This window comes from Chenopodium album, chromosome 19 (assembly GCF_948465745.1).
Source record: "Chenopodium album chromosome 19, dcCheAlbu1.1, whole genome shotgun sequence".
NCBI lineage: Eukaryota > Viridiplantae > Streptophyta > Magnoliopsida > Caryophyllales > Amaranthaceae > Chenopodium > Chenopodium album.
The window spans coordinates 39,126,131-39,147,304 of NC_137852.1; the positions used below are offsets into that span (position 1 = coordinate 39,126,131).

At 32.1% G+C, this 21,174-nt stretch overlaps 2 protein-coding genes and 1 non-coding gene across 3 annotated transcripts; 1 reads left to right on the forward strand and 2 right to left on the reverse strand.

Annotated features, from left to right (window-relative positions):
• Nucleotides 1-678: 678 nt before the first annotated feature.
• LOC145594339 (uncharacterized) lies at nt 679-1,224 on the reverse strand. Its single transcript, XM_081650669.1, has 2 exons — nt 876-1,224; nt 679-704 (listed from the first exon to the last, which is right to left on the reverse strand). The coding sequence occupies exons 1-2, from the start codon at nt 1,222-1,224 to the stop codon at nt 679-681; spliced, it is 375 nt and encodes a 124-aa protein (XP_081506795.1).
• A 5,925-nt stretch (nt 1,225-7,149) lies between these two features.
• On the reverse strand, nt 7,150-7,223 carry TRNAV-CAC (transfer RNA valine (anticodon CAC)). The gene has a single exon. It is a non-coding gene; the product is annotated as a tRNA-Val (tRNA).
• Nucleotides 7,224-7,400: 177 nt separating this feature from the next.
• LOC145595490 (crossover junction endonuclease MUS81-like) lies at nt 7,401-20,906 on the forward strand. Its single transcript, XM_081651907.1, has 15 exons — nt 7,401-7,649; nt 8,467-8,555; nt 8,688-8,766; nt 9,328-9,414; nt 9,559-9,684; nt 11,319-11,535; nt 13,164-13,371; nt 13,519-13,577; nt 14,506-14,648; nt 15,465-15,522; nt 17,065-17,223; nt 18,865-18,944; nt 19,747-19,984; nt 20,122-20,208; nt 20,469-20,906. Exons 1-15 carry the CDS (start codon nt 7,453-7,455, stop codon nt 20,571-20,573), a joined length of 1,932 nt encoding a protein of 643 aa, XP_081508033.1. The 5' UTR covers nt 7,401-7,452; the 3' UTR covers nt 20,574-20,906.
• The last annotated feature ends 268 nt before the right edge of the window (nt 20,907-21,174 follow it).

Sequence of the window (21,174 nt, forward strand, 5' to 3'; positions counted from 1 at the left end):
CCGTTCTTGTTTACTTGATCCGCTTTGACTTTTACTCTATAAACTAACCCACCTTTGACTGTCTTTTGTGAATTATATATAAGGAAATTAAAAACAAGTTCACGTAGGATCTTGTTAGAATCGTCTAAATAAGTGCTATTACAATATATACCTTTATAATTTTCACTTAGAGAAAACTAATGTTATCGATGATTAAAGTTGTGCATCGACAAGCGTGATAAAAGAAACATGTCAAGTAAAAAAGAACGGATGTATATATATATTCGGTTTACGGATCAATAGTTAAAATTTCTGATAACTGGGTATGCAATCTAGAAAGCTCAAGTAATTGTATTTTTTGCTCCATATTGATCTTAGATGAAATGGATCATACAATACCCTTACATGACTTTTTGACACAAGTAAATAATGCAATTTGTTTATGAACATTAATTTTTTATTCAAAAATTAAGATCAAAAATTTATTAAATCTCTAGTTATTGAGAAAAATCAGTTTACAAATAAACTTTTGATGGAGTTCAATATCAATCAAATACAAAGATTATAATATCCCATTTACATTATGGCATCATAATGCATTATTGATCTACTTGTATGTGATTAGTAGCACCGTAGTGCATACATACATAACATACAAGATACAACCGGTTATATAGTACCACCGCGATAGTATTGCGTTCAAGGCGTATTTGGAACTGTGTAGCCTGCCAAAATAAGTATGGATGTTAGAGAAGTGCCAAGCAGTGTGATGTATCAACCTTGCATTAAAAGATAAAAAAGACAGAACTCGACAAATTTTTATAATGAATTATGTTAAAGGATCAACTCAACCAAAAGTTTAAGAGGATATATAATTAGAAAATTGAGAAACTTACTTCCACATTTTGCTCCACGTTGAAGGACAACGCCACAATATTGAGCAACATAAATGGCTTTAGGAACGCTAATAATACTTTCTAAATTTTGGTTAGCATACTTGCATAAGCAATGCATATTAGCATTCCTAATCACACGACAACAATCTTCGGAAGGTTGGATACTAGGGCCATCTTTCCTCACGTACTTGTTACAATAGCTAGTTAGTCCTGTAATATCGGGCGTAAAACCGTCGCATGACTGGCCATAAACCATAGAGTTGTGACTTTCAATAAATCCGATAACATAAGCTATCATAAGAAGGGCAACCGCGGTAGAACGCACCGTAGGAGTTACTAATGATGCCATTGATAAAATATAGGTTTGTGAGATTGTCCCCCTCAAAATAAAAAATAAAAAATAAAAAAAAACTAAACGAAATAATAAAATAAAAGTTTATTAATTTGCCGTAATTTGATTTTAGGGAGAATGACTAATATATAATATTCGAGGAGGTGAAATTGTGAATGTCTCGTGTTTGACGGGGTTGGCAAGGATAAAAAATGAACGTTGGCGAGTTAACAGCAAATTAAGGTACTTTTCCTTTTCTATTATTATGAATAATACTCTATCTACAAGGTAACAACATTGTGAGCCCAAATTATAGGAAAGCCAGCTTTAATCTAATGGTCAAAGATAGTGAGTTTTATTGTAATTATCTTACAGCTACATTTAGGAAAATTACAATTTTATCTTGAAAATGTGAGGCAGAATACTGTTTCTCTCTTTTTTTTTTTTGACGAGAAATACTGTTTCTGAAATAAAATACGGACGTGAGTAAAAAAGAAAATTTAAAAAGTTGATCTTTTTTATTAGAAAAAATAAGTTCAGACTTCAGACTATAAAAGATAATTAAAAGGTTTCCATATATATATATATATATAAAAGATAATTAAACAAATTAATATGGGTATATAGAAGAAGATTGAGTATGGAGATATAAAAACAACTCCAATGACAAGCTTTTCAAGGGGAAGGCTCTCGTGAGAATTTTTCTTATGTGAGAATTTTTCATATGTGAGAACACTCTTTATGTTCTAAATTTTTACTCATATGTTCTAAATTTTAAATATGATGTTCTAAACTTTTTCTTAGGTGATCTAAATTAAATCAAATTTTCTAATTTAGTACTCACATGTTCTAAACCATAAATTAGTTAAGTTTGATGTCATAAATTTTAAATAACTTGTTCCAAATTTTAACTTATATGTTCTAAATTTTAAAACGTGTGTTATTTACTGTTCTAAGAATTTTAATTATATGTTCTAGATTTCAAAGCATATGTTCTATTTTTTTACTCGTATGTTCTAAACACTTTACTCACATTTTCTATATTCTATATTAGTTTGTTCTAAATTTTTATTCACATGTTCTACATTTTTTCTCACATGTTCTAAATTTAAAATCAGTTCTCATATAAGTATGAATTCTCATATATATATATATATATATATATATATATATATATATATATATATATATATATATATATATATATACAACACCAATGACAAGCTAATTGTCAAATTTGCTTGTCATGCCACATTAGATTTTAATCTAATTGTCATATTAGTTCCAATGGCTAGCTAATAGCTTACTATTTAAATGGACCATACCTCCTTAATTTATGTTGATAAATTTCAATTATTTATTCTAATTTGTTTTATTTTAGCAAATTTTTTTCCAAGCAAATTAGCTTGACAAGCTAATTGCATTATTTTTAGCTCAATGGTTAAGCTAGAAGGTAGAGATTATTTGATACTGCAATCAAGTCCCTAGCTACAACCATTATTGTAATTCATTCTAAGAATGTTGGGTCATAATAATATGCTGCTAGAATCTAAATATGGATAATTAAATATGTTTGTTACACGCGTTTCATATCAATCTTTTCACTTTGACCAACTTTGACTCCCAAAAAGATTTTATTTACAAAGTCGATATAAAACAAATGGAATATATACTAATTAATTACGAGTAGATCCACTAAGGGGGCGTTTGGTTGGGGGGTTTCAGGAAAGGGAATGGGAATGATTCCGTTTGTTGTCGTTTGTTTATCAATTTCTATCATTCCCTTTACCCCTTTTTATTTTTGACTTAACCCAAAAACCCTCTACTCTCATTCCCCACCCCTCCCTACACTTTCCCATTCCCATTCCCCCCTCACTACCCATCACTCCATAAAATCACAAAATAAGCATTGTATTGATCAAAGGTACCCCAAAGCCCATATGAAATAAGGCAGCCGGCCAAAGTAGAAACTAGCTAGGCCGGGCAATTGGAGTTTTTTAATTACTCCATACTTTGTATTATTTATAGTTTTTATACTATCCTAGCTGTGTTATGTAGTTGTGACACAACTCAAATAGAGTGAAAGTAACAAATGTTAAGGTAGTTGGGTAGTGATATCGCTCCACACCTCATTTCTTTGCGGGTTAGGGTTCAAATCTCATGTGAGTCGTCATTTGGAGGATTTCTCTTAGCTTATTTCCTCTCTGAAGTGAATCCTTTTCTAATAACACGTAACTTTAATTAGCATAATTTTATCTTACCTATGCTTCCACTATCACATTTCCAAAATGGTCAATTCTAAATTAGTTTATACTTCACAAGTTAGTTTTATCATCACATTCCAAACTTCTCACAAGACACCCTACCAAGCTAATCAAGTCCAACCATGCATAATGTATACATTAATTTAACCTTAATAATGCTATGAGAGATCTTGCACATGAAGAAATTATGAAATTTCAAATAAAAAAACGATTAAGTTGATGGAGAAATATCTTAAATAGACGCAAAAGGAAAATCATGAGTTGAAAATTACATAAAAACAAAAACATTATTAACAAGCAAGAAACTTATAGCATGAAATTGCTTCATTATTGCATAACCATGCTCAACCAAAACAATAAAATAATACAAAAAAAAAAAAAAAAAAAAAAAAAAAAAAAAAAGAGCCAAACTAATAAAACTTATATGCTAATAATGTCAATGGATTAAACAACATGATCGTCTTTTTTTTTTTTTTCCTTTTTAGGATGGCAAGTTTAAAGAAAATTACATTACAATAAAATCACATTATTCACATAATGATGCAACCTGCAGGATTATCTTCATAATGTGTGGTGTACAAGTAACATTGAGGTTGATTTGCGCCGCAGTAATTAGGAGGTGGATAATAATTAGGAGGATAATGATGATAATTAACAACTGTTGGTTCTGCAGCAGCTGCTGCTTCCGGTTTCGCTCCTCCGTCTTTGCTGTCCTTCTTCTGATCTCCTCCTTCTGCTGCTGCTGGTTTTTTCTGTTCTTCTGCAGGTTTCTTTTCCTCAACTTTTTTCTCCTCTGCAGCAGCTGCTGCTGCTGCTGGTTTCTTTTCTTCGGGTTTTTCGTCTTTCTTCTTTTCTTCCGGCTTTGGATCTTTGATTTCTTCTACACTCACCAAGTTAGCATCCCCTAGTTTCTTCCTTAACGCCGTGCATAAACCTGCTGAATCCACCCGATTTCCAACCACAACGATCTCGTCCTTGTCGTTCCCCTGTATGGCTACTGATATCACCCCTGCATCACAGTACAGAGTTCTTTTGGTACATTATTATTACATGATCCACCTTATAAACCCATTAGACGAAGTTAGAAATCGTACCTTCTGCACTAGCAGCAATCTTCATCGCCTTTTTCCTGCATTTTCCACATCGCATTTGTACTTTAACTACAATCTTTTGCTGAAAATTTTGATATCGATCATTCAATCAACTTCTATCGAAATTAATAGGGAAAAAAAAAAATTTGTACACACGTATGTACATCTTGTAACGATTAGTAGCTGAACAAGAAATTATTAACTTACCTTCATTTTTTCCGTGGTAATGTGGTAATTTATAAATCTTCTAGTTGAAAATTTAGCTAGGAACTTCAATTCTGTAAGTTTAGATGTAATTAAGATTACTAGTAGAATTTTTGGGTACAATATATTAACAAGGGTGACATGAACGTTTGCTGTGTTATGAAGTTGTGGAATTTAACTCGCATTCTAGAACATAATTCTCCACGTTCTATAGAAGACTTTGTAGATTTGGAACATTATTATATAAAATGGCATGTACTTTGTTGTATTATGTGGAATTTGGAAATTATAATTTTATTAAGAAGTGATGTAAAATGAACTGTAAATGAGGCAAGTAGCAAACATGCCAAGATGATATATATTCTAATATTTCAAGGCCAATTGACTAAGTAAGAATTAAGAAGTCAACCTCCAAAATATATATTATATACTATAATAATTCTTATATAGCTCACCAATACACACTAATGACGTGTAGTTCTAATCGAGTCTCATTTTAATTATTCTGTTCATTTGAAAATAGTTGTTATGCTTCCGTCAAAAAAAAAAAATTGTTATGCTTTCATAAATAAAAAGATAGTTCACGTTAAATAATTCAACTGGTCATCTAAATGTACAACTTCGTACCGTCCTTATTTGAGTAACATTTTGCTAGAGGTGGCATGTTTAAGAAGATGTTTAGTAAAAGAATGGTAAAGACATATATGCTCAATTGCCTTTGAATGGTTGATTCTTCATTCTTGGTATATCAATGAAAGAAAACTGGATTTGCCATAGGTTGTTAATTTGTTATATTATCACTTTGTGGCTCAAATGCATTGACTTTTAATAATTTATTTTGTCTCATTATATGTTGGTTATAGATTTATTAGTAGACTTTATTGAAAACAAATTTATTTTTGAATGGTTATTTTTTTTTGGTGTTTAGAGAGCCACGAGGGCAGTTGATGAGAATCGATCCCTAGATCTCTTGGAACCGGGAGGGGAGCTCTAACCACTTGAGCTATCCCTCACTCTCATTTTTGAATGGTTATGAACTTATGATACTATAGAGAATGATATTAATTAATATTTAAAAGGCTTCTTATTATAAAATAATCGATCTAATTTTAGAATCGTGACTTGGTAATGAGGGTGTTATCAAGTTGGTGGTAGTATCCAATTATACATGATAGACACAATTGTATAAACTACAATTGAAAATGTTAACAACTTAATATATATATTTTTTTTAAATAAAAAAGGGACAATATTTTAATTTAATATCATGCAATCTCAAAGTCAAAAAATATAAAATAATCAATTAAAAGTAAAAAAATTTATTACACAAAAAAAGTATACAGTGATGAATCTATCTACATAATAAGCAGTAAACAACTAAAAATATGAGTTAAACTTCATTCAATATTCTAATTGGAAAAAAATTCAAATTGAAAATATTGATTTAGAATTGGAGGTAAATCAAACAAAGAATACGTTATCATGTAGGATAGATCAAAGATAAATTGGACAAAAACTCCATTTAAATTGCACATTAACAAAAAGGAGAGAAGTGGGAATTGAAGTGGTATAATAATAAAATAAAATAAAATAAAAAAAAAAGAGAAGTGAAAATCATAAGAAAATAAACAAATTCTAATGTTTAGCTTATGGAAAATAAACATCACATACCCTTATTTTGTTTTCACTCGGCCTCTTAGGGAATGTTCACTTCAGCTTAATTTCAGTTCATTTCAGTTAAGTTTCAATCAGTTCAGTGCAGTTCAACTCCTAATTTCCTTCGTTCTCTCATAAAATATTCATTTCAGCTCTATTTACTCCCTCCGTGATTTTTAACTGTTACACTTTTACTGGCACATAGTTTTAGGCAATTTAATTGACTTGAATAAAATAAGAGGTAAGTGAGGTAGTTGGAGTATTAAAAAATTGTAAAAGAAAGATAGTGGAGTTAATAATTTATTGAAAAGTAATGAATGTGAGTGGAAAGATATACAAGTAATAAAAAAGTAGTAGTCGGTTTGAGTGGAGACCTTTAAAGGAGAGAGATATAATATTTTAATGTAGATTTTTGCCAAAAAAGGAAATGTAACACTTAAAAAACACACGGCCGGAAATAGAAAGTGTAACACTTAAAAAACACGGAGGGAGTAGTTCACTAAGCTCCAATCAGTTCAGTTCACTAAATATGAACAGACCATTAAATTTAGATTTTTTTTTAAATTAAAAAGTAAAGAGTACATACACTTATTCTAATTTAGATTACTAGCTAGTACTAGTATGATACAATTCAGTTCATGTTAAAAATTTAATTTATATACTCCGTAATCCGTATTGTCTAAGCAAGAACAAATTAAAATAAAAATCATAATTAAAAATTACAAATATGTCTGAGCCCGGGTTCGAACCGGGGACCTCTAGTGTGTGAGACTAGCGTGATAACCGACTACACCACCCAGACTTGCATGTTTAATTTCCCATTGGTTTTAGAATTATAATATAAATAATTCTTTCATTTGATATACTTTTTTTTTTTGAAATTAAGATAGAAAAATAGCGGGTTTTTTTCGCTCTACAACAAACTTGAATATAAAAGCCCCAAATTAATTTCCATAAAACCCTAACAATTTACAAAAACTCCACCAAATTTCTGATCAAATTTCACAGAACTTTCTCTCTCCTCGACAAAAATGGCGATTGAGAAGAGACCAGTGTGTGAAGAGAACGACGCGCTGGTTGCGTACATGCGAAAATGGCGGACAGAAAGGATGGAGAATAATCCCCAAGCTCATACTCAAAATATTGAGAAAACTGTTAAAAAAGCTCTCACTAGTGTTTGTGATCATAAAACACCCATTACTACTCTCAAGGAATTCAAAGCAATTAAGTGAGTTTAATATTTTTATTTATTGCGAATTTCTGTCTAATTTTACTGGAATTTTGATGATTGAAGTTTAATTTTTATTAATTGGTGAAATTTGGAGGTGGGTGGTGGATGATTTCATGAATGGTGTTAGTTTGAGTGAATTTTGGAACTTGGTTTTGTTTAAATGTATGATTTCATGAATGCTTTAGTTAGCGTAAAATTTGGAGGTGGGTTATGTTTAATTTCATAAATGGTTTTAGTTAGGGTTAACTTTTTGAGTTGGGTTAAGTTTCATTTCATGAATGGTCTTTGTTAGGGTGAAATTTCAAGGCGGGTTAAGTTTCATTTCATGAATGGTTTTAGTTAGGGTGAACATTTTTGAGTTGGGTTAAGTTTCATTTCATGAATGGTTTTAGTTAGGGTGAACATTTTGAGTTGGGTTAAGTTTCATTTCATGAATGATGAATGGTCTTTGTTAGGGTGAAATTTCGAGGCGGGTTAAGTTTCATTTCATGATGGGTTTTAGTTAGGGTTAACATTTTGAGTTGGGTTTAGTTTCATTTCATGAATGGTCTTTGATAGGGTGAAATTTCGAGGCGGGTTATGTTTCATTTCATGAATGGTTTAGTTAGGTGAGATTTTGATGCGGGTTTAGTTTCATTTCATGAATGGATTTTAGGCAAAGGAAATTTGGGAGGTTGGTGAAGTTTAATTTCGTTAATGGTTTAGTTAGGGAAAGATTAAGTGATGTTGATGTTTGGGAGATGGGTGAAGTTTAATTTTTGACAATACTTTGTTTGCTTTTCCCTTTTTAATACTTGTGTAAAAATTTGGCTAGGGGTATTGGGAATTGGCTTGCGAATGAGATGCGAGAATTTTTCAGCAGTAATTCTAGTGCTTCCGAAGATGATAATTTGGCGAAAGGAGGTACCACATTCTTTGTTAGCTTTTTTAATTTATTATTTTTCTCTTTAAAGCTGAATAATGGCGTCAGTTATGTTGATAAGTTTCTAACTATATAGAGAGGACATTGATTTTTAATTTTACTGATTGATCTAGGTAAGAAGGCTAGAGGCTCCAGGAGATATATACCACAGAAAAATTCTGTTGCTTATGCATTATTGATTTCTCTATATAGGTATGGACATACGTTTGATATATTTAGAATGCTCTTGGAAACTAATATTGTTAATTGGAGGGTTTGATTTCTTAGATTTTGCAAGCCAGGAAATAATCTTCATGTTGTTGTTGGAAAGGATCCATTTTCTTCTAAGGCTCCATTTGTTTTAATGGAAAACAATTATCACGGGAATACACAAATGTGAAAAAGTTTTGCTTTGTTAATTTTCTTACAAGAAAAACTTAGAGAAAACGGAAAAGGAAGTGGAAAGGAGAGGATAGATGGTAGGAGCCACAAAAAAGATGTAAAGGAGCAGAGAGGAACATGCAACATTCCTTCTTTACAAAAGGAAAATGGTTTTCACCATGGAAAATTTATTCTCCACTGTTGGAAAAATTGTGTTCCACTCCTTAACACTACAAAACAAAGGAAAATGGGAAATTTATATTCCTAGAATCCTCAATAAAATTGGAGTCTTAAAATTTGTTTGGTTTTCATTCTACACAAAAGAGATTAGTGGAGTTTATTGAGCTTTTAGTATATTATTGCAAAGTGGTCTTACTTCCTTTTCCTCCTCAGGGCAACTATTGATGGAAAAAATTTTATGAAAAAGCAAGAGCTGATTGATGCAGCTGAAGCTAGTGGTCTCTCACGAGTGCCAATAGCGTATGATGATCTGATTACCCTTTTTCTATTTTTCTTCTTATGTAAACTATAGATACTCCTTTTGTCTGGTTTGTGTTGAATTTACTCTTGGAAGGCTTTTAAGGAAAGACATCTAACTGTATGGTTCATTTGTTATGTACTTAGGCCAGAAGTGGGCAGAGGTAAGCAGAAGCAATTTGGTAGTTCCCCTAGGGATTGGTATAGTGGATGGAGTGCAATGACGACATTGATTAGCAAAGATCTTGTATACAAAAATAGTAATCCTGCAAAGTATGACTTCTATTCTTTTATTCCTTGCAATTTTTATATTTATATACTCTGCTTATTTTATGTAATTATGATTTTGCAAAGCTTCTCTTAGGGTCTTAGTCAAATCTTTTTAATTTCTCTAGTCATGGAACAGAACTAGCTGCTGGTATGATGTTTTTTCTTTTGGAAATAATTCATCATTTTTAGTTGTCCCTGTGGAAATGGATTGTCTCTTAATAGCCGAGTCTTATGCATTTCCTGGTTACTATATTGTTTACTGTATTCTATTAGACTGTAATATGACATGTATTGTTGGAATTGTCTTGATGCTTCTTCTGGACATGAATGTCAATGCTATAGAAGATATCATTTTTTAGAAGTTGTGTGTGTGTATGTTTTGTTGCCATATCAAAAAGTTGGCTTAAGTACCATGTTGTTTGGCGGACACATTTGCAGCTGTCTATCCTCAAATGTTGATGACCCCTTTTGCTTTGGCCCATGACTTTCTTTCTTGATATAGGCATCTCAAGAATGATTAGTATGTTTACTAGCATTTATATGCAATTGAAACTTGATTTGTATTTGTGTCAGAGTTGAAACCGGAAATCCCAATTAGTGATGTAGTAGTTTGGCACTTGGGCCCTAAAGGTTATGGGCGACTATAGTGCAAAGAGAGCAAAGAACAAACTAAGTAAAGTTGAGAAAGAAGCATGAAGTAATTTGGCCATGCTTTGATTGTTAGGAAAGCATATTGGTGCGGCTTTAATATGCTTGGGTTCTTGGTTTTATTAGCTGCCTATTTTTATTAGGAATATTATATATTATTTATAGACATTACTAGATAGTTTGAAACTTTAGTTGGGGTATAATAAGGAAATAATTTATCATTTATCAATTCATGAAATATACGAGTATTCCGTTTTGGGATATTTACAATACATGCATCGTATTCTATGATGAAAATCTATAAGGTGAAATTACTTTACTTCCCACTATATAAGTGGAGAGTCTGGAGACCATTCCATATTTGTAACTTTGTTGTACACACTCTCTTTTTTAATTACATAAGCAATGCTGTCAAAATTTACCTCTTTTTCCGCTCAATTAGTTTGTGTGCAAAAAGAAATGATGCATGTATTGAGAAAAAAATTTATTTGTGTGTGTGTTCTTACTTCTTAGTATTGTTGGAAATTCACGTTTTTTGCAAAAATAGGTTAATGCTAATCAATAAATATAGTTACAGGTTATAGTTTGTGGGTTATTGAAGTGCTTGTGTGATTGCATAAGGTGTAAACACAGGTGAGTATGGGGTAATTCAAGGGCGAGACACCAAATGTGAGAGTTAATGAGTTCTTAAATGGTTGGAGTCATAGAGGGTTCTCCGTGTATGTGTTTGGAATCTTTGTATAATTGATAACTTTTTCATAACCAATCGTGGTTAAAGATTCTGCCATATAAAATACTCTCACCATTGTTATTCTATATTATCTTTTACCTTATTTCATAACATTAATGTTGGATGGAGATCTTCAATGGTTGGAACTATATATGAGAATATCTAGTGTGTTTTGTACGCTAGGGGCTGGTGGCTATATGCTTGTATATGCTTACAACTGTTTTTTGTTTCTTCTTCTTTTTTGATCTTTAATGTATAGATATATGCTATCTGATGAGGGTCGTAAAGTAGCACTAGAATGTTTGTCTCGATCCGGTATGCTTGATTCCGCTGCAAGTGTTATCAACACAGAAGAAGTTTTAGTTTCAGATGACGAAGATGCAGAGATTACGGAGCTTGTAGCTGCTAGTTCACCGCCATCTCCTAACCTGAACAAGGACATGAAAGAGGATATTCCTTTGGAGTTTCTTGATAGGGTATGTTTTATCATGTGGATTTTACATCTCACTCAAAGATATTAAAATTATGCCCCATTTATAATTGCAATATCTTTGGTGCATTTCCACTATGTAATTGATGGTTTTGGCCTTGTGGGCATACTTCACCTTTCATTACTTTCACTGGTAGATATCTGTTTTTGACTTTTTGTCAATATTATGTAATTGGTTGTAATCATGATGATAGTGCATCTATTTGCATGTCTCATCAGTGAAAGTGTGAAAAGTATTGTTAGGCGAAATTGCAGTTAACATAATTGAGGTTCATTATACGTAGGATACCTGTTAAACTGCAAACATGCAGAATATTAGATTATGCTCATTAATTGAAATTCATTTGGATGCACCTACTCCCTGCATGCTGCATATTATGCTAGGTTTTGTGATCAAAGTTGGGAATCTCTTCCAAGAAATGTCTCATTTGCCTAAATTAGATCATGTCTTACAACAAGTTTTTACTCAACCTGCTTAGAAGACTTTGTTTATCAATTTTGTGTAAATAATCCAATTATTGTGATGATAGATAATTTGATATTTTATTCTTTGTACTTTCTTCATTCTGTTTTTGTTATTATTGTCTCTCTCCTAATTTTTTGTAACTCTCATGTTTGGGTTTGTTTGTCACTTAAATTGTTCTATTGTCACTTGGATGGGTGGTTTTTTATTACTTGCCGTAAGATTTATTCACCGGAGATAAGGTGTTATGTTCTGATTTTATTAAGGACTGGTTAAAATCTGGTCTGATTTGATTTGATCTGATCTCATGGTTTGAATAAACATTAACGGTATCTTTACATCAAGTACATGAAAAAAAAAATCTAGTGGGATCCTATTTGATTCATCCCAATGTGTATAAGTAAACAAATACTAGAAGTTCTAGTTTGAATATTTATTGGTCTGATTGATCTTGTTTGATTCTTGTAAGAATAAATATTAAGTTTATGAACTTAGTTGAAAAGAACAAGCTCTTAATAAAGTAGCCTAAGATAAGTGGTTGAACTAAAAATAAAAGAGGAAGTATGATAAATAACTGTAAGAAGCTCAGTGAACAGTTGAACTAAAAATAAGAGAGGAAAGTATGATAAATAACTGTAAGAAGCTCAGTGAATGTTCACGTACACTTGTTTATGAGTACAATGAATCCAAACTTATGAAAGCATAGATAGGAAAAAAATTATTTAAGCTGGACCGTAAAAACAACTTTCAGGCTCATCAGTGAGCATGATAACTTTGTCATTTGCTATCAACATGGGGGATTGATGTGGGTCAATATTTTATTTGTTCTGTGCTTTTTCACTTTCTATTTGATGTAATTATAAGGCAAAATCCTCTATTTTGTCACTACCATAGTTTTGTAATGAGATTAGCTATGTTTTTGCACATTGACTTTAAGGTTGAAGATCACCAGTAATGGCTTTGTTCTTCTGTTAATCTGGATTGAATCTTGATTTTGTGTTTAATGTGCTTCATGATTGACCTTTTGGATGCAAATGTAAAGCATGATACTTGACAACCCTTCCCCCCACCTAACAAAAAAAGGGGGGTGGCTGCCCTTTGTTTTCAGCAAAATAAATAATGTATTGGTCTCCTGTAATTTTGCATTTTAGTTCACAGCCCTGGGTTACACAAGTGAACAAGTTTTACATGCTTTAGCTGAAGTTTCTGTAAGTGCACCAACCCAAAAATTATCTACACTCTGGCCCACAGTTCTTTGCCATCTGCGAGAAAATGAAGTTTATGGTCTTCACTCTGATCCTCAGCCAACCGGAAGAAAAAATTCTGATGATGCATCTACTAGCTGTAGATATGTTGAGGGTAAAGTGCCTTGATAAGCCATATTATAAATCTTGGATTTTGTAGTTTTTATATGATTGATCTTTTGCATCCCTAATCCCTATCAATACAGCAATCAAATTTCACTGTCATTTTTATTTTTCCTCCAATTTTTTTTTCTTGTTGCAGGTGAACAAAATGTGACTGGTGTAATTAATCAAAATGGTCTTACTTCCTCATCAACCTTGGTCAGTAATAAAGTAATTTACCTTGTTTCTTAGAGGATTGCTGAAAGCTGCTAATTACATGCGTGTTTATCTCTAAAAAACAAGAAATTTAAAGCAAGCAACTACCTTAATCCTTCCTGCTGAGTTTTCCCTTCTAAATCTATGGATTTTTTTGGACTGTGTGTCCATGTCTTTTTGAAGTGGATGGGCTTTGTCTGGTCCGCCTGGGGTTATTATAATTTTAGGAGGCATATCATCTCTTTGCTGCATTTGGTTTTTATTGGCTCTATGAAAATTATATTGCTACTTTGGGCTTGTTTAGTTCACTGTTTGGTCTGATTATCTGATTTGACTAAACTTTGACCTTATGTGTACGATAATCGACAAAGAAGAAATATATTAAGTTGGGTTTTGTTAGATTCGTAATAATGTCTACTCTCTATATTTTATTACTTCTCCATTTCGTTGGATACGGTGTTTTAAGAGGAATAATAGAAAAATATTATTTTCTAATGAAAGTGGCGTTGGTTGAAGAATTAAAAAAAAAATGAAAATGGGGATCACTAGTGGGGAGGAGAGAGAATATGAATTTATTAAAATATGATATAAAGGGATCACTAGTAGGGAGAAAAATAGTAAATTATTGTTAAAAGTTTCTAAAAAAAGAAAATGAAGCAAGTAATAAAATACGGCCGCAAAAAGAAAGTGGATCAAGTAATAAAATACGTAGGGATACTTTATTAATATGTGATTTTCATAATTATTTTAATTACAAAATTAAAGATATTTAGCAATAAAAAACTATGTACAATAATGTATGTCAAAACTTAATGATCTAATTTGAAATAAGTAAAAATAAGGTGAACTAAAAATGACCTTACTTTGGATACTACTGTATTAATTTTGTGAATTTGATTTTCATCACCTTTTCTATTTCAAAATGTTTTAGGATTATAATGGGAAAAAGGCTAGTCAAGCTGCTTGCCAAGCCAGTTTAGTTGCTCTTAGACTGCCACCGCTTGAAGATTTGCAGAAGTTCGAAGATACATACGAAATTATCTTGATTTTGGATGATCGAGAACAATTTGCCAAGTGGGTCACTATCTCTTTTGTATACTTTGGGCTGTGACTGTATGCATTCTTGTACAATTTCAGTTTTGTTTTAATTTCACATTATGGTGGTTTTGGCTTCTTTCTTCCTTTTTATTCTATGTTGTACCTTCGTGATAGATTTATTGCTCATTAACATTAAGGCTATGTTCCCCTCATCTTATTTTTATTTATTTCAGATTTAATAAGATTAGATAAGTTCATATAAAATAAGGGATAACAAGTTTAGTAAGATAATATAATGGCCTAATAAATCAAGATAAGATAAGATAAAGGTTAATATGTTTCGATTATGTATAATACTGTAAAACCTTATAATAAGGTCTAATAAGGTTCAAGTAGATAACATAAAATAAGATAATAAAAGGACTAATAAGTTCCTCCATTTCTTTTTACTTCAACACTTTGACTTATGCACTTTTCCTATAATCTACTTTTTTTTTTTTTAGTTTGATTGATCTATAGTTTAAGAAAAATAGTCAAGTAGGATCTAGTGGGATTCGCCTCAATTTGTGAATGAAATTATGCATTGGCGAGCATGAAATTAGAAGTGTTGCAAATAAAAAGAATCGGAGGAACCGAGGGAGTATAAGATACGTGAAATTCAGATGAAGACAACACACTAAATTCCCAAGTAAATTTTTTTCCGCTCATAATGTTTTTTTTTTTTTTTGTTGGAGGATTAGTCAGTAGTAGCCATGCGTCTGTACTGTAGTGTCATTGCTGATTTCTGTCATCCTACTTTCTAAATTTGTGCACTTCCTACTTGTTAGTTTGATTTATCATTTCTGATTTCAGGACAAAGACAAGAAATCTTAAAGAAAAGATTTGCGAGGAATATAAAATTCAAATACTGGTAAATATTTGCTTCTTTTATACCTGTATATTGTCCAACTGTCATACACTCATACATCTTGGTCCGTTTCTCACTTCTGTTATGAGATTTCACCCTCATACAAATTTTTTTATCATTCTTATTGTTTTAATGTTTTAATTCACCGCCATGGATTCTAACCTAGTTGATCTTTTGGTGATGAATAGTAATAAAATATAGTTTAACAGTACTAATTGCGTCTCTCCATAAAAGCAATACTATTAAAAAGGGAATAAATGAAGTAGTGATTGCATTTCTCTTGTTTGTTACTTGTCTTGATCGTTGAGCTTGATAGGGTGATATTGAACTATAATTGTAGAGTAGTCAAAAGTAAAAAAGGAAGGGTAGGGTTGATGCCATTGGATACTCGGATCGTGCAACTCGCTCTTGCCTTTTAGCGGCAAGGATTCAAGTCTTGTGTGGAAACAAGGCTTGTGACTTTGTGAGCACAAAGCAACACAAGCGGGCAATAGTATCTCAAAGGGTGCTCATGTCTATTAGCGATGGAGTGCGGGTGATCGAGGCTTGTGAAGGCCGATAAAAGTCAGAGCGTTCACTAGCGGGATAGAATGACGAGTTGTTATAGTATCAAATGGGTTTGAGGGTATAATATGCAACTATCCAAGTAAGACACGATATCTATATAGGTCTTACAACAACACAAGCATAAAAGCATAGTTTTGTCAAACAAAAAAAAATAAAAGCATAGTAACATTAGGTAGAAGGCCTTTGGATCTCATTCAATCACTTGCACTCTAAAGAACATTAATTTGAATTTGGAAAATTTGTTAGATCAAACCTTTTAAAAGATACATTTTGTCAAAATAACCTTTTACCTTTATTTTTAGCTAAGTCTGACCTTAATAAAAAAAAAAAAAGTTAGAAACTAACATTACTCAACTTCAAGGCTTTGACTAGCATTTTATCGGCGTTACTCGCTTGTGCTGGATATGTGACTGCTATTTTCCCACCCCTTTTTCACTTCAATTTTATAACATACAAAGTTCGAGTGTTTTTGGAATCTCAGTCTTAATAAGGAAAATAGGAGTGAAATGGGGGTGGGATTTGGTTCAATAGGAAAAATAGGAGTCACATGCCCTACACAAGTGAGGGGAAATATGTCAGTAGAACAAGGTTATTTCTAACATAAGTTTTATTTTGTTTTGTTTTTGTTTTTTTTTTTTTTTCAATTGTTAAAGTGTGACTTTGCCCAAAAAAATTTAGAAGGTTGATTTTGATGAAAATAAAAGAAGTGTTTTTTAAAAGGTTTGATTTACAATTTTTCCTTTGAATATACATAAATATCTAGTGAACACTAAAGTGATAGTAATATAATTACTGTGTCTAGAGCCTAGAAAAAATTAAAGAAAAGTCTTTGATTAGGAGGTAGGTACTTGAAATGGTTTAGACATCTCTCTTAATTAGGCATGTCTCAAAAATTTCCTAACCTCCCACTAATGGATTATGTGATATTTGTAAACTCCAAAGATGTTCATTTGATTGGTGTTGCTGATATTCATCCAGGTCAGACGTTTGCCCGTTGGAGATGCCATTTGGATTGCACGTCATAGAAAACATTCCACTGAGTATGTTCTTGATTTCATTGTTGAGAGGAAGAATGCTGATGACCTACGTAGTTCAATAAGAGATAACCGTTACAGGGATCAGAAGTTGAGACTTCAGGTATCCTATCTTAAATATTTAAACCTTTAAGGTTCTCATGATTCCATGACGGGTTGTGATTATTAAATTATATTTTTTAAGTAAATTTTTCCAGAGTTCGGGTCATTGAAACTCTTTCCTCCTAGTCAGATCAAGTGTGCTCTTTTTAGGTCATTCAGTGCTAGTTGATGGCTTGATGCATTTTGCTTTTTATTTTTTTTAATTTTGATTGTCTGATTTTTGTAATGATGCTATTACACTAATTTATTCAAGTGTAGTTTAACAAAAGGGTACAAAGTAACAAATTGAGGTCCTTTTTGTTGATGATTCTGTCATGTAGTTATTATTTTCTGGTAATTCTTTTTTGTTTGCAATCTCATGTAAAACTTCTCTTTCTGTTTCACTTTAGCCTATCTTTGGTTTCTGAATTCATCATATTGATTTATTTAAGTACTCTAATATTACTGGTATTGTATAATTCTCTAAGCCACATATAATTCATTTTAGAATAGGAAAATTTGTAATTATAAAGTCAACCTTTGGGCCATCCGCTTTTATTACGTCAACCTTTTGATTAAATCTAAACACGTCAACCTTGTACTACCATTAACTTATATTGCGTTTATTTACTGGTTACTTGTTAAACCCTTAACATTGTTTGAACTTATGGGATGGATAATCCGACTTGGCATTTTAACCCCTAAAAAAAAAATTAAAATTGAAAAAAGACTAGTACTATATTCCAAATTTCCAAACTCACGGATCCTCCTTTCACCACCTTCCTTTCATTCATCTTCATACTACTACTCCATTAAACACAAAACGGAGTACTATACAATTCTTCCTTTAATTTGTCTTCATTCCTTTAATCACCTTATATTCTTCTTTTCTCTTTAAACTCCATTAAAACCCAATCCATACTCCAGGTGGCGATACTGGTAAATGTTGTAGAAGATGTTTCGAGCATATATAATTGGGTAAATTTTACGGCTAGTTTGCAAAATTAAATCTCCTAATTTGTACGTTTAATGTGTCGTTGGTGTAGTTGTTGGTATTTTATGGTGATTGCTTATTTAAATTGCAAAAATTGGGAATTAGCTAGGGATTTTTGAAATTGGGGGAAAAATGAGATTAGGGATTATGACTACACGATTGTAATTTGTGATGTGAAATTAAGGGAATTCAACTTAGTAATATTAATTGTGTGTTAATTTTTTTTTTAAATCAATCAAATTTTGAATCATATTAATATCAATTTGGGTGAAAATGGTGGGCCAAATATTTGATACTGTGACATGGCCCATTAAGGTTTTCATTAATGCTATAAACATTATGCTATAGTAGTCTAGTTTGTTCTAATTACATCAGCAGTTTTACCTCCACCTAATACTCCACGTAAGCAATTAACCCGCTTTTGCAGGTCATTTTCTATTTTAACGTAATATAAATTAATGGTAGTACAAGGTTGACGTGTTTAAAAATAATAAAAAGGTTGACGTGTTTAAAAATAATAAAAAGGTTGACGTAATAGAAGCGGACAGATAAAAGGTTGACTTAATAATTACAAATTTTCCTTTAGAATATAACTACGTAAATATTATCTTTACATTTTGAGTTACATGATCTTGTTCTCATGCTTCTGAAACTTAACTGTTCTTTCAGAGAACTGGAATTAAGAAGATTATGTATTTGGTGGAAGGTGATCCTAATGCTTGTGAGGGAGCTGATAGCATTAAAACAGCGTAAGAAAATTAACTATTCTATGTGCTTTGTAGTTGCCCTAAAATGTGCATTTATGTATCTAGCATAATCATCCTTCTCCCCCACTAGAAGGAGCAGCAGATTGCGGTCCTGGCTATAGATAAAATTGGCAAGGGTATTGGATGGGCTGTCTTCATTGTATAATTGTATTCCCACAAAGCTTTGCTTTGGCTGTGTGACAAGACTGACAACTGCATGGACAATGAATATTTGAGTGTAGCTTGGATAGACAACTGATCTGGGTTGTCTAATTCAAAGCAGAACTGCCCATTAATGGCTCATTTTCGCATTTCCACTCTTTCACAAGAAGAGAAGATAGAGCAAACTATTATTCTCTTAGGCTTTACAAAATAGTTCTTGATTGCAATTTGCTAGCTTTTTGGTTTTTTGAGAGGAATTTCATAGCATCTTCAGCTACATGTGAAGCTTCATTTACAATGGTTACTTTCCTATAAGAATATGAATTATGATCACTGAGTTGTTGCTATTTTATCTATCTTTTTTATATAAAAAAAGGCTGTTATTCTATGTTATCTTGAAGTTACATTGCACCTTTGTAGTGTGAAAGTTGCATTTAGATCAAATAAAAGAAGTCACTTAGAACAGTTTTACTCTATGGTTGTGCTAATGTGGTCTATAATTTTCGTTCATGTTTTACTTGATTATAATTATCTTTCATGTTTTACTTAAATTATAATTTTCAGGAGGTAGTATTTCCTATGTTAAACTGTAAAATATTTATGAAATTGTTGATAATTGTTTCCTATTTGTGGTCTTCTTTAGTTGCTTTACTACAGAGATTTTGGAGGGATTTGACGTGCAAAGAACAACAAGCATGGTTGATACTCTTCATCGATATGGTTTTTTAACTCTGGCAATTAAGGATCACTATAATGTGATTTCAACAGCTAAAGAATGCAAAACAGCGGGTGATTGTCTTGAATATAGTCGGTTTATCAAAAAATGTGAAGATGCTGATAAGATGACAATTAGTGATGTTTTTGCCACACAGCTTATGCAGGTGGGCTTGACTGTAGCTCAGTTCTTTATTCTTTTTAATTCAAAAGTTCAGATTTTCTGTCTCTGTAACGTAAATTGTCAATATTATCAACTAAGCCCCTCCCTACCATCTGGAATTAATCTTGTATGGTTTTGCAGGTTTCTCAGGTGACAGAGGAGGTTGCTGTGGCTGTCTTGGAATGTTATCCAACTCTCTTCTCTCTTGCTCATGCGTATGCTGCTTTAGTGAGTACTTTTTCTTTGTAGTTGGTTTCTGTTGGTTAGGATCATTCGATTATGTTGTGCTTGATATGTTCTAGTCAAAACGATATGAGTACACATTTAATTGCATACATGTGAGTAGTTTATTGTAATTATCACTTAATGGTGATACATGATATATTGATACGCTCATATGCCTGATAGCTGCATTTCTTAAATTTATGTTTGGTGATTAAGGCCAACACTAGCTGATGGATTTCTTTCGCCTTTCTCTGTTCTGCTAGGATAAGGATACTCTTGCTCAGCAGGAGTTGCTGATGAAGAAAAGTGAGGGTGCAGTCAGTGCTGTTGCAAGTAGAAATATCTTCCGCTTTGTATGGGCAGATTAGTTGGAACCTCCTTTTGATGCAAACAATTTCGGGGATAGTTCAAGCTAACGATGTATTATATCTGTTGAAGCTCAATGCCCAGAGAAGGTTGTCAAGTAGTACTTTTGTATGATGAATGGAAGTTCTATTATTGTATGCTTCCATCTCCTATAGTACTAATTATTTTGTGTTTAGGAGGAAGGGTAGACCTAGAATGTCTGAATTATCTAGCCTAACTTGGTTATTTTGTAATTAATATTACTCGTAGTTTTTAGGGTAAGTCCTATTTGCCTCGAAGAAATACTCCTTTCATTTTTATGTAAGTGTCCAATTTTGACTTTGACACTATTTATATGAACCTTATCAACCAATCATACGTGGAATTAAGGGCCTGTTCATATTTACGGAACTAAGCTGAACTGAACTAAGCTGAACTGATAGGAGCTGAACTGAACTGAACTGATTGGAACTGAAATGAACTGAATTGAGCTGAAATGAATATTTTATGTGAGACAAAAATTAAGAGCTGAACTGAACTGATTGGAACTGAACTAAACTGATTGGAGCTGAACTGAACTGAATTGAAATTAAGTAAATGTGAACAGGCTCTAAATATAATCAT